The sequence below is a fragment of the Hydra viridissima genome, unplaced genomic scaffold (genome assembly GCF_058129835.1).
Source record: "Hydra viridissima isolate aposymbiotic clone 2 unplaced genomic scaffold, HvirCarnegie_v1 scaffold_21, whole genome shotgun sequence".
Lineage (NCBI taxonomy): Eukaryota > Metazoa > Cnidaria > Hydrozoa > Anthoathecata > Hydridae > Hydra > Hydra viridissima.
The window spans coordinates 336,496-350,826 of NW_028324320.1; the positions used below are offsets into that span (position 1 = coordinate 336,496).

A 14,331-nucleotide genomic window follows, 5' to 3' on the forward strand; every position below is an offset into this window, starting at 1 on the left:
CACAAATGTAATTTTAATTTGCACAAATGTAATTTAATTTACACAAATGTAATTTTAAGTTGCACAAATGTAATTTAATTTGCACAAATGTAATTTTAAGTTGCACAAATGTAATTTAATTTGCACAAATGTAATTTTAAGTTGCACATAATTTACACAAATGTAATTTTAATTTGCACAAATGTAATTTAATTTACACAAATGTGATTTTAAGTTGCACATAATTTACACAAATGTAATTTTAATTTGCACAAATGTAATTTAATTTACACAAATGTAATTTTAAGTTGCACAAATGTAATTTAATTTACACAAATGTAATTTTAAGTTGCACAAATGTAATTTTAAGTTGCACAAATGTAATTTTAAGTTGCACATAATTTACACAAATGTAATTTTAATTTGCACAAATGTAATTTAATTTACACAAATGTAATTTTAAGTTGCACAAATGTAATTTAATTTACACAAATGTAATTTTAAGTTGCACATAATTTACACAAATGTAATTTTAATTTGCACAAATGTAATTTAATTTACACAAATGTAATTTTAAGTTGCACAAATGTAATTTTAAGTTGCACATAGTTTACACAAATGTAATTTTAATTTGCACAAATGTAATTTAATTTACACAAATGTAATTTTAAGTTGCACAAATGTAATTTAATTTGCACAAATGTAATTTTAAGTTGCACAAATGTAATTTTAAGTTGCACAAATGTAATTTTAAGTTGCACAAATGTAATTTAATTTGCACAAATGTAATTTTAAGTTGCACAAATGTAATTTTAAGTTGCACAAATGTAATTTTAAGTTGCACATAATTTACACAAATGTAATTTTAATTTGCATAAATGTAATTTTAATTAGCACAAATGTAATTTAATTTACACAAATGTAATTTTAAGTTGTACAAATGTAATTTAATTCGCACAAATGTAATTTTAAGTTGCACAAATGTAATTTACAAAAAAAAATATACATACTAAATATATTTATTAATATAACTTAATTAATAATTTAATATCTATATTATGTATTTAATTCAATAAAAAAATATTAATATATTTACTCATTATTTATATTTAACTTATTATTCAATAAAAATATTTAATTATATTAACTATTAGCAGTATAAATATTTAATTTCTTGTTCACTAAACAACAAATTACTATTAATATATTATATATTTATTTTTAGTAAACAAAAATAATCTAATTATATATTTGTTATTTAGCCGGCAAAATAATTAATTTAACTGTAAATAATTTAATTATTTTATATTTGTTATTTTTTTTACTGCCGAATAATTTTAGCAAATAAGATAATTTAATTTATATATCTGTTCTTAGCAGATAAAATATTTAATTATATGTTTATTATTTAACCGCTAAAATAATTTATATATATATATATTTGTTATTAGCCGCTAAAATAATTTAATTATATATTTGTTTAATTATATGTTTATTATTTAACCGCTAAAATAATTTATATATATATATTTGTTATTAGCCGCTAAAATAATTTAATTATATATTTGTTTAATTGCTAAATAATTAATTATATATATTTATTATAACTGCTAAATAATTAATTATATATATTTGTATTAGCAGATAAAGTATTTAATTATACATTTGTTATAACTGCTAAATAATTAATTATATATTTGTTATAGCTGCTAAATATTTAATTATATATTTGTTATAACTGCTAAATATTTAATTATATATATTTATTATAATTGTTAAGTAATTAATTATATATATCTGTATTAGTAGATAAAGTATTTAATTATACATTTGTTATAACTGCTAAATATTTAATTATATATATTTGTTATAACGGCTAAATATTTAATTATATATTTAATTATATATATTTGTTATAACTGCTAAATATTTAATTATATATTTAATTATATATATTTGTTATAAATGCTAAATATTTAATTATATATTTAATTATATATATTTGTTATAACTGCTAAATATTTAATTATATATTTAATTATATATATTTGTTATAAATGCTAAATATTTAATTATATATTTAATTATATATATTTGTTATAACTGCTAAATATTTAATTATATATTTATATTAACTGCTAAATATTTAATTATATATTTGTTATAGCCGCTAAGTAATTAATTATATATTTATTATAGCCGCTAAATATTTAATTATATATTTATATTAACTGCTAAATATTTAATTATATATTTGTTATAGCCGCTAAGTAATTAATTATATATTTATTATATCCGCTAAATATTTAATTATATATATTTATTATAACTGTTTAAGTAATTAATTATATATATCTGTATTAGCAGATAAAGTATTTAATTATATATTTGTTATAACTGCTAAATATTTAATTATATATTAGTTATAACTGCTAAATATTTAATTATATATATTTATTATAACTGTTAAGTATTTAATTATATATATCTGTATTAGCAGATAAAGTATTTAATTATATATTTGTTATAACTGCTAAATATTTAATTATATATTAGTTATAACTGCTAAATATTTAATTATATATATTTATTATAACTGTTAAGTATTTAATTATATATATCTGTATTAGCAGATAAAGTATTTAATTATATATTTGTTATAACTGCTAAATATTTAATTATATATATTTATTATAACTGTTAAGTATTTAATTATATATATCTGTATTAGCAGATAAAGTATTTAATTATATATTTGTTATATAATTAAATACTTTATCTGCTAATACAGATATATATAATTGCTTTATATAAATACTAATAATTATGAGGAAATTAATATAAAAGAACTAAATTCTCTAATGATAGAAGATAAAGATTATATAGAATCAAAAAACGCCGCTACTGATAATAAAATAAAAGTAAATCTGTTAAGTATTATTACTAATAAACTAAAAGAATATAGCAAAATCGCTGCTAAAAATAATTCTGGTAATTATTATTATTATGTAGATATATTTGATATATATACTATAGATAAAAAACACACAGAAAATACAGATATACCTATTATAATAGATAATAATTCTGCCTTGAAATTGATAATAGATTATAGAAGAATGATAAATGAATTTATATGTAGAATTTATGACGACTATGGAGAAAAATCAATAGAAGTGCTAAATATTTATTTAAACAATTAATATTTTTAAATTTAAAAGAATTTTTTTTTAACGTATATTTTTTTTTATTTTTTTAATAGTAATAAATTTATATCATATATATTCTTCTTTGCATTAAATAAAAAAAAAATGGAAGAAGAAGATTTTGTAATAACAGTAAATACTAGTATATCTACTTCTATAAATAATTTAAATCATAAAACTATACAACCATATTATTTAAAATATAAAAATATAAAAAATATAGCAGACATATACTCTCGTTTAGTAGATGTATTTGGCGATATTAAATCTGAGTTAGCGGAATTTTATAATACTTGTGTTAATATAAATGAAACATCTTTAATACCCTGCTTTAAATTTAAAGAAGAAGCATCATTTCCATTAAGAGATGGTTATGGTATAATACTTGATGATAATAGAAAGTATACACAGATTAAAAATATTAAATTTGGTTCAAAGTATATTATAGTTAACTTTAAAGATGTCTGCAATGAAAATGATAAAGAATATGAAGAATTAAGACATATTCTTATTAGAAATGAAAATAATAAAGAAATAGTGAAAAATTTAAAGCAATTCGCTGATAAAAATATTAAAATTATAAATATTTCTGCAAATGAAGAATATAATATTAAATTAAATGAAATAGGAATAACAAAAACAATAATTAATATTATTAATTCAATGCATAAAATAAAAAATTATAAAATTGGTATTAACTCAGATATAAATTCTTTAATGGAGGGCAAATATTTTGATATTGTAATGAATTATGACGATATCAAAAGCGTCGCGGAATCAAGAAAAAAAGAATATAAAAACTCTAATAATATTGATATAATTAAAAACATATTAAATGAATATTATTTAAATATATATGATGATACTAATTTTAGCGAATCTATAAAGCAAAAAATAAATGATTATTTAGAAAAATTTACAAAAATCGACCAAACATCATCTATAGAAATTTCCTGCCCGCATAAATTATTAATTTATAATATAATGTATTCAAATAAAACTTCTAAATTTAATATAAAGAAAAATGCAAAGAAATTAGAAGATTATTATGATAATATGTATAATCGCGAGCAAATGATAATATGCAATTCATGCGGTGAAAACATGATATGTCCTCATAATATAATACTACTTAAAATGATAGATGATAGCGAATTTAATAAAAAAAACGCTATTAGTAATTATATTATATATAACAGAAAACAAAAAACAGCTGTATGTAAAATATGTAAATCAGAATTATTTGATTATGATAGTATGCAATCTATGGAATATTACTCTTTAGACGACTATATATATAAAGAAATGGCAGATGATAAATTATATAAATTAATATATAAATATATTAATATATATATTAGACTACCATCTATAACTACAAATGAAACTATTTTAACCAAAAAAGATGTTATTGATATGTGTATACCCTGCATATATCAAATAACACAAACTAATTTGCAAAATTATTTAAAAAATAATATATTATCTAATGAAATGAAAAATGACGTATTAAATATTTTCGCTATGATATACTGCGCTGCTTTTATTAATATACTTAGCAAAAAATTAAAAACTACTAAAGGAGGCTTTATAATACTGCTAGATATAACTGGTAATATATATGATATACTTACTAACATGTACAATCAATTTATATCTCTTAATAAAAACACACATGCTGTAGAATACTCGCAAATATATAATGAAGCTATAACTAATATTCATTCTAATATAGGTATTATATTAAATTACATTAAAAACAGCAAAACTAATAAATTAAGACAAAATAATAGAATAGGATTAAATATAAAGTGGAATTATTTAATTCCAGATAAAAGAATTTTTGTTGCTTTAGATTATGATGCAAAAATAGATGGAGATTTATTTTTCAACAGCATGATAACAAATAAAGATGTATATAATATAATAAATATATACCCAAAAAACTATCAAAAAGATTTTATTCTTATTAATAAAGATTATTATTATTTCGATTATAATGTGATAAATTCTAATAAATATAAAAATAATATTAAACCGCCTTTATATATATTATATGATTTAAACGGCGATAAACATGATTTTAAACGAGATAATAATGGTATTATTAAATGCAGTGTTTGCGGCTGGGACTATAAAAATATAGAAAAATACTCTACTAACTTAGATAAAATAATAAATATTATAAAAGTTAAACAATTTTTAGCAAAAATAAAAAAATTCTGCCCTGTTAATATATCTCATACTTATTCATCAAATAATATAGAATGTTCAGCATGCGGCTATATCAGTAATTGGGACATTAATTCTACTACTGCTGTTAACTACTATAATAAATATAAAGATAAATTAGATAAACAAGTAATGGCTATAATAAAACAAACAAATACAAATAATGATTTAAATCAAAAATACTATATTGAGAAAAAAAATATAGTACGTGATATTATATTAAAAAATAATACAAACTCTAAACTGCTAGAAAAAATATTAAATGAAAATAAAAATATTAAATCTATGTTTGATAAAATAATTAACGATGATAATTATCTTATTTCTGTTATTCTATATTTAATTAGAATTTTAAGTAGAATATTAAATAAAAACACTTTAACAGATGATGATGATGAGAAAGAAATATTAAATATAATAAAAAATAGTTTTTATAATAATGAAGATGAATCAAAGCGGAAAATTATAAAAGATATAATAATAGAAAAAAATGAAATATGTAATTTTAATAATATAATATTAGCAAGTAATGATAATAATATATTTCAAGATATGAATTTCTTTATAATGTATTTAAAAGGCGTTATATATAATATTTTTGCTTTTGTTATATCAAAATTAAATCTTAAAATTTTAATTTATACCATTAAAGTTATTTATAATAATTATATTAAATATACAAAAGTATATAATAAAAAGCTGTCAAATAACGACAAATATAATAATAATCTATTCAATAATGACGATGAAGATAATAATAATACTTCTGCTAATTTAGAAGATTCTTCAAATGAATTTATCGAAGAAGAAGAAAATAAAGATAATTTAATAAATGAAGAAGATAATGAAGATTTAGATTTTAGAAAAGATGAACCAGAAGATTACGAAAATGGGAGATTTTTAGCAGGTTTATCTAAAGAAGAAGAGTAGTAATATATTTATTCTTGACCGCATAAGCATTTATTAATTATTACTCCGCAAAAAACATTATGATTAACTATATTTATATTATTATTATTTATACTGTTTAGCAGAAAATTTATTTTATCTCTATTATTGTTAAATATTAATACAGATAAATTTATAATTAACTCGCAAATACATGTTATATTTATATTATTATTATAAATGCAGTTAATAGAATGTTTTTTATTTAATACTAATCTACATTCGTCTATATTATTATAATCTTTAATTAGTTTTGTTTTTATAAGAAAATAATATAATATACTAAAAAAATCACTAACTATAAAATCCGCGCTAAAAATACAGTATATAATATCATTATTAATATATATTGTATTAAATGGATCAAGTATAAATTCTTTATTTAAATACTGCTGATAAATTAAATCTGCTGTTATATTCTTTATATTATTTATATTTTTATTTTCGCTATTACTTGCAGAGTATAATATATCAATATTAATTAAAGCTGCTATACCTAATTTATCTATAATAACTAATTTAATTAAATCATTATAAATATTTAAATTATTATTATATGAAAAGATACTAGTATTATAAAAATTTTCACTATTAATAGCATATACTTCATAAATATTATTAGCTAAAGTTAAGCAGAAATTATTTATAGTGGTTTTTTTTATATTTAGTTTATTATTAATATTAGAGTAAAATATAATATTATAATAACCATCTATTAATTGTTCTCGAAAAAACAGCTTATTATCAATATAATGGTTATAATTAATTATATAATAATTAATTAAATTACAACAATCGTTAGTGTAATTTAACATAATACCTTCATCATTGAATGACAATAAAGTAATAAAAAAATTATTATTAATATTATTTTTGCCGCATTCAAAGCAGTTAAATATATTATTTATAGCTTTTTTATTTTGTTTTACCCGCCATATTTTAAAATTTTCATAAATATTTGTAGTTTCTAATTCTGATATCATAGATATTTCTTTTTTTTTGCTATATATGTTAAATATTTCTTTATTATTATTTTTTGCTAAACTATTAGTAGTAGCGACTAAGTATTTAAACAATGCGGAAAGTTGTATAATAGAGTCGAATTGTGAACTAGACAGTAAAAGTTTAATGTTATATTTGACAACTAATTGTAATAAAGACATTCTTATAGACATATCATTTATTTTATTTGTATAAGTTTTGCATATTAAATTTTTATCTTCCCATTTTGGCGCTTTTGGATATAATTTATTTACACCCTCTAAAAGTAAAAACGGAATAATATTATTAATACTGCAGTAATCCGATAATAATTTAATATTATTTAGTCTTTTATCTTTTATGCTTGAAGTAAAATCTTTAGACGTTTTACGTTCTATTATCGCAACTATAGTAATAACTCCTGAATCGTCTATATAACATAAATGTATATCTCCATATATTAATTGAGCTGTTATAAAATTTAATATTTTATCTGTATTTTTACTTAGTAAAATACTAGCAGCATAAATTAGTTTTTTTTCTCTGCTATCAATTACTATAAAATAATTATTAGATTTAATAGAAATTTCTCTGTAGTCATTAATATCTACTACTATTTTGCTTAACTTTGGTATATACTGCAAAGTCATTTTAGCTAGAAACAAAAAAAATAAAATTTAAGTAAATTATTTATATATATTTTATATATTATTTTTTATTTTCATTAAAGTAATTATCAATTACAATCATATATATATTTTTAACACACTCATTTAAAAATCTGATAGAAATACTTTTATCAGTTTGTACTTGCATATTAGCTAAAAATGTTTTAAAATGATTATACTCTCGAGCAGATAATTTTACTTTAAATTTTTCTACAATTTTATTTATTTTATCTAAATCTATTGTATAAACAGCTTTACCATTTGGTTCTCTTGTAATAAAATTTTTCTTTTCTTTTTCTTCAATTTCTTTATTTGTTTCATTTGGTGAATTATAATGTCTAATACTTTCTAAAATAAAATCGTATTCTGAAATAGCTTTAATAAAAGATTTATATACTTTTGGATTAATTGATTTTTTTGTTTCTAATATATTAGTAACTCTTGTTTTAAAACTTCTATCGCCGAATAAATCTTTAATCCATTTAGATTTTCCAATGCCATTCATTGAAATAAAATAATGTATAAAATTAAAATCAACATCAACTGAAATTCTATACATTAAATAATCTAAATTTATATAAAAATCAGAGTATTTACTATTAAAATATTTATTATCTTCTTTTTCTCCAAAATACTTGCTAATTAAAGTACAACATTTAATAAGCGAGTAAATTAAATCTTCTTTAGTTTTAAATGTTTTAATAACTTCAACTCCATCTTTTTTACTAGTTTCAAAACTAATAATATCATTAATTTCATTATTATTAAAAATACCAGTACTACTATAAATATAATCTAAGATACAATTTTCTAATGATCTTCTGCTCATAAATTTATCATCTTTTGTTTCAATATATTTATTATAATTATCCTTTCCCATATTATTTTCATTTTTTAATATGTAATCATATTTAATTAAATTTTCATTTTTAAAAACATAAATCATATCTTCTTTAGCGGAAATAGGAGATAATTTATAAATTATCTTTTTTGTATTTTTAAGCATATCAGATATATTAGCTATAATATTTTCTTTTTTATTATTAAGACATTCTTTATATGCATTATATATTTTATATAAATCTAGATTATTTAAAATAGATATATTCATTAAAATATTTTTATTCCATTTATCGCTGAATTCATCTATATATTCAATAAAATCAATAAAGCTAAATTTACTATCTAAAACATAATAAATGAAAAATTTAGATAGTATAATATTAAATCTGTCTTTAAAATATAAGAAATCTTTTTCATTACATTCTCGTTTATTAAGTTTAATATTTTCTTCTTCATTTTTTATTAAATCATTACATACTGACATATAATACATTAATTTATTAACAAAGAAATCGTAATTATCAGTTAAAGTTGTAGTATGTCTGTAGCTAAATACTTTCTCTAAAGTTTTTTTTACTTCAGATGTATTTTTAGTTAAATCATCAGCAGAAATATTTTCTTTTGCTGCAGATTTATTATTAGTTAAATCATCAGTAGATGAATTTACAACTAATTTAATTAAATTATTATCAGCAGAAATATTTTCTTTTGCTGCAGATTTATTATTAGTTAAATCATCAGTAGATGAATTTACAACTAATTTAATTAAATTATTATCAGCAGAAATATTTTCTTTTGCTGCAGATTTATTATTAGTTAAATCATCAGTAGATGAATTTACAACTAATTTAATTAAATTATTATCAGCAGAAATATTTTCTTTTGCTGCAGATTTATTATTAGTTAAATCATCAGTAGATGAATTTACAACTAATTTAATTAAATTATTATCAGCAGAAATATTTTCTTTTGCCTCTAAAATAGAAACATTTTCCACTGAATCTTGTTTTGTAAGTGGAACTTCAATATTAGTTTTATTTTTTGAAATATCATCTAATGAAATTTCGCTATTATTAGTGATATTTTCATTTTCTATTCGTTCCATTTTAAATAATTATATTTTAATTGTTTATAATATAATTTTTATTCAAATTTAGATTAAAAATATAATATTGTTTTTATTACCGCCCCCAAATAAAATCTGCCTTTTTTTTATGTCTAATATCTGCTATTATTTCTCTGTATGGTTTATTGCTATATAGAATATCAGTTTGCTTTAAAGTGAGAGGATATGTATTTTTTGTAAATTTAGGAACATTAGTATTAGTACTACTATTTAATATATATTCTGTATAAGCTGGTTTTTTATAATAATCATCTATGTACAATCTATTAAATATATAGTCAAAACTGTTTTTATAATTTGCAATAAAATGAGATCTAAGTATTTCTCTATTATCTACTTCATTTTTTATTTGTTCCATTTTAAATAAGAAAAATAAAAATGTTCCTATTAAATAAAAATAATAATAATTCAGCTGAAGTATATGGTCCGCATGTATGGATTAGTTTACATTTACTTGCTGATAGCGCTCCAGATATTTTAGATTACGCTACTAAGAAAGCTTGGCTTGATAATATAAAATCATATAAATATATACTACCTAGAAATTGCGTCTGTGCGCAAAATTTTGCCGCTAATTTAGATAATATATTGATTGAAAATAATATAAATACTAAACAAGATTTAAAAAATTTAATAAATGATTTACACAATGCTGTTAATATTAGTTTAAATAAAAAATATTATTCGGCTAACGAAAGTAATGATTTAATTAAAAAAATGTGGGATAATAAATATATGTGTTTTTTTATTGATTTTAATAAGTTTTTTAAAATTATTATTATTATTATGATTTTAATAACATTAGCAATTATTATTATTTTGTTTTTCAACAAAATACCTAATTTTTTCTCTGCATTAAAGCCGCAAATAAAAAATATATAAAAAAATTTATTTTTGTATTATTTAAATACACTAATAATGTATAGTACTACAAACAAGAGTATTTTCTTAACAGATTATAACCAAAATCAGCAACAATATGCTACTTCACAGCAGCAATTAATGCTGAATAATACTTTTAGTTGTCTTAACTTAAATAATACAGATTTATATAATAATCAGAATTATTTATTATCTGATGATCTACAACAGCAGCAGCAGTATGGTGGAGCAGTTAAAAAGTCTTCAGCTAAAAATTCGCTGGCTAAAAATTCCGCAGCTAAAAGTAATTTAACAAAGAGTAATCAAAATAAATCATCAGCGAAAAAATCTAAAGGAGGAAAAGTAAATAGTACTTATCATAGATATTATGGTGGATCTCATCATGATCATCATGAATGTAATAGATGTGATACATGTACTTGCCCCTAAATTTAGCAAAAAAAAAATAAATTTTAATATTTAGAACATTTAAAAAAATACTTGTTTTTAATATGTATTACGGTGATAATTATTTTAATTTTTCTTCAGGTAGTGATGAAAATGACTATAATGATAATGATAATGATAATGATAATGATAATAATTATTATAATGAATTTTACACTAATAAAGACAATGATAATTTGTCTTTAAAAGGTGGTGAATTTATATCAGATGAAATAATGATATCTTCTGAGATATCATCTACTTATAATACTTTTCCTGATTTTATACATAAATTTGTAGAAAAAATAATGTCTAAATCAGAAAAAGATATAAATAAAGATATATTTAACATACATAATAGATTATTTAAAATTAATGATAAAGATTATAATTCTGCTTTAACAACTCATAACAAAAGAATAATAGAACGCAAAAAAGAAATAATAAATACATTAAAAAATAATAAAATAAAAATTGATAATGATAATTATATAACTAAAGCGTATATTAAATTATATGAATGTTATTCCTACTTAAAAGAAATTCATAGATTTATACCAGAATTAGCTATATTTATAGCAGAATTACCTGGAGCGTCTATATTAGCATATCAACATGTTTTTAATAATTATGAATGGTATGCTCAAAGCGCTTACAAAGGTGATAATTTTTTAATAATTGATTCTTTTAATCTGCTAAAGAATTATCCAGATAGATGGATTGGTTATAAAGAAGGACTATCAGGTAATATATTTGAAACTAATGTAGTTAATAAAACTATAGAAGGATTTCTAAATAAAAATATAAATAATAAATTAAAAATTATATCTTGCGATGGCGGCAGTGATTCATATAATTTTCATAATTTTAATAAGTATATGGCTAGATATGATTCAATGTATGAATTAATGAAACAAGAATGGTATATAGCGCAAAATATAATAAATCCAGGAGATTGTTTTATATTAAAAGTATATAATACTATATCTAATAATTCTGTTTTAACACTATTAACAGAAATTAGCTCTAAGTTTAAAGAAACAGTTATATATAAACCTTTAGGAGGAAATTTATTAAATGATGAAGTTTATATGCTATATATAAATTATAGAGAAATTACTAATGATAATTATCTGCCAAAGTTAACAGATGATACTAAATTTTGCGAAATATATAATTCTATAAAAAAAGAGTTAAAATATATATTAACTCATCAATTATTATGTTTAACATATATAACAAATTTAATATTAGCTAATTTTAAAGATAATGTAAATAAAACAAATATTATTTTTAAAAGCATGTATAAATAAATATATATATATATATTTTTTTTCTGTTTATTGTTTAGAAGCAGTAATAGATAAATTTAATTAAAATCATTATCATTATTATCATTATTATTATCATTATTTTCACTATCATTTATATTAGGCGGCTCCATTACTTGAAACATCATTTCTATTCTTTCTTTATCATTAGCACCAGCTTCAACTTCTTTTATCTTAGCATCTAACTGTATCATACGTTTTTTAATATTATCTGATATTAGCGGCAAATAACCATCTGATATAGCGTTTGTATATCTTATAGGATCTTTTAGCGCGACTTTGCCGCCAGGATTCATAAATACTAGAAATCTATAGTCATTAGTATTACGATAAAAATACTCTTTAGATAATATTTTAAAGAATTCTAACTGCTTTTTACTCATAATATTATCCGAATATTTAGAATACCAAAGAGCTACTTCCGAGCTAGAGAAAATATTAATTTGCATACCTTCACGCATTTTAGCAGTTAAAGAAGTAGTACTTTGTATTAAATATAATATTAAAATACCATAATGTCTATTAATAGCATGTAAAGATGAAAATTTGCTAGAATCTCCAGTTTCAGATGAAAGTTTTGATCCTATATCATCTAGTACTAATATAATATATGGTGAGAAAGCTAAATTTTTAAAGACAAACATTTCTGTTTTGTTTAAATTATTTAGATTTATAAATTTATTAAATGTATTTATTATAATCTTCTGCTTAAGAAAAATTTTCATTATTAATATCATTTTCTTTTTTATACAGCGCTCGATATCATAGCTTAAATTTTCGTCTTTATTTAATTCATTGTAATAATTAGATAGTTTTTCGTCAAACTCCGTTATAATTTTATGCAGTTTAATATAATTATCGCATTTAAAGCAGTAAGCTCTAATTATTATTAATCTTACTTTTTTATATACTTCATGTATTAATTCTTCATTATTTATAAAGTTATATACTTCTAATCTTTTTTCTTGTATTTTAGACAGATTTTTTATAAATGTATTATTTGCTTCATCGGCGCTAATAACAAATAATCTATTAAAAAAATTACCAAATTCTTTAAAACACTGATTAGGAGTACCAGTTATATATATACCTAAATCATAATATTTTTTTATATTTATAGCGCTTAATAATGATTTCATATAATAAGTTTTACCTGTATTTGATTTACCAAATATAGCTACAGATGATAGACCAAAATTAGAAGTTATTAAATCTAAAAAAGGTACAATAAGTATATTTTTATTATCATTGTCATTTCTATCTTTTTTATTAATATTATCTTTAGCAGGCTTTAAAGTAAATTTACTATTGTCATTTTTATCGTATATTATATCAAAAACTAATTCTTCGTTTTTTATTTTATTGTTTATTATATATATATCTTTTTTATCAGCATAATATTTTTTGCCTTGTCGTAAATATTCAGGAATAAGCTATGTTATTTGCATTCATAATATAATTTATATTATATATATTATTATTTAAAACTATAAAAATATTTAATTTAATATATTATATAAAAAAAATATCTTTATATATATTTAATATTTTTTGGCTTATAAGTAAAAAATTTATTATTTGCTGAAATTAAATAAGTTAATATTATTCTGCTTGGCTGCGATAATTTAAATTTTAATAATAAAAAATTAGCAGATATATTATTAGTATTTTTTTATTAATTTAAATATTAAATAATATTACAAATGTTT

General features: G+C 19.1%; 2 protein-coding genes across 10 annotated transcripts in view; one reads left to right on the forward strand and one right to left on the reverse strand.

Annotated features, from left to right (window-relative positions):
- LOC149876384 (uncharacterized) overlaps positions 1–14,331 on the forward strand; it is a 264,010-nt gene that overhangs the window by 143,160 nt on the left and 106,519 nt on the right. The window contains exon 7 of one of the 8 annotated variants that reach the window (XR_016448738.1): positions 13,800–13,844. The exons of the other annotated variants lie outside the window; for them this stretch is intronic. The gene's annotated coding sequence lies outside the window, so the exon portion shown is untranslated. The remainder of the gene's footprint in view (positions 1–13,799; positions 13,845–14,331) is intronic. 8 annotated transcript variants of the gene reach the window in all.
- On the reverse strand, positions 8,031–13,828 carry LOC149876385 (uncharacterized). Of its 2 annotated transcripts, none has more exons than XM_090075474.1 (2): positions 13,776–13,828; positions 8,031–11,290 (listed from the first exon to the last, which is right to left on the reverse strand). In XM_090075474.1, the coding sequence occupies exon 2, from the start codon at positions 9,960–9,962 to the stop codon at positions 8,055–8,057; it is 1,908 nt and encodes a 635-aa protein (XP_089931600.1). In that variant the 5' UTR covers positions 9,963–11,290; positions 13,776–13,828; the 3' UTR covers positions 8,031–8,054. The 2 variants fall into 2 exon arrangements, with proteins under 2 accessions (XP_089931600.1, XP_089931599.1); XM_090075473.1 differs by lacking the exon at positions 13,776–13,828 and adding an exon at positions 12,739–12,939.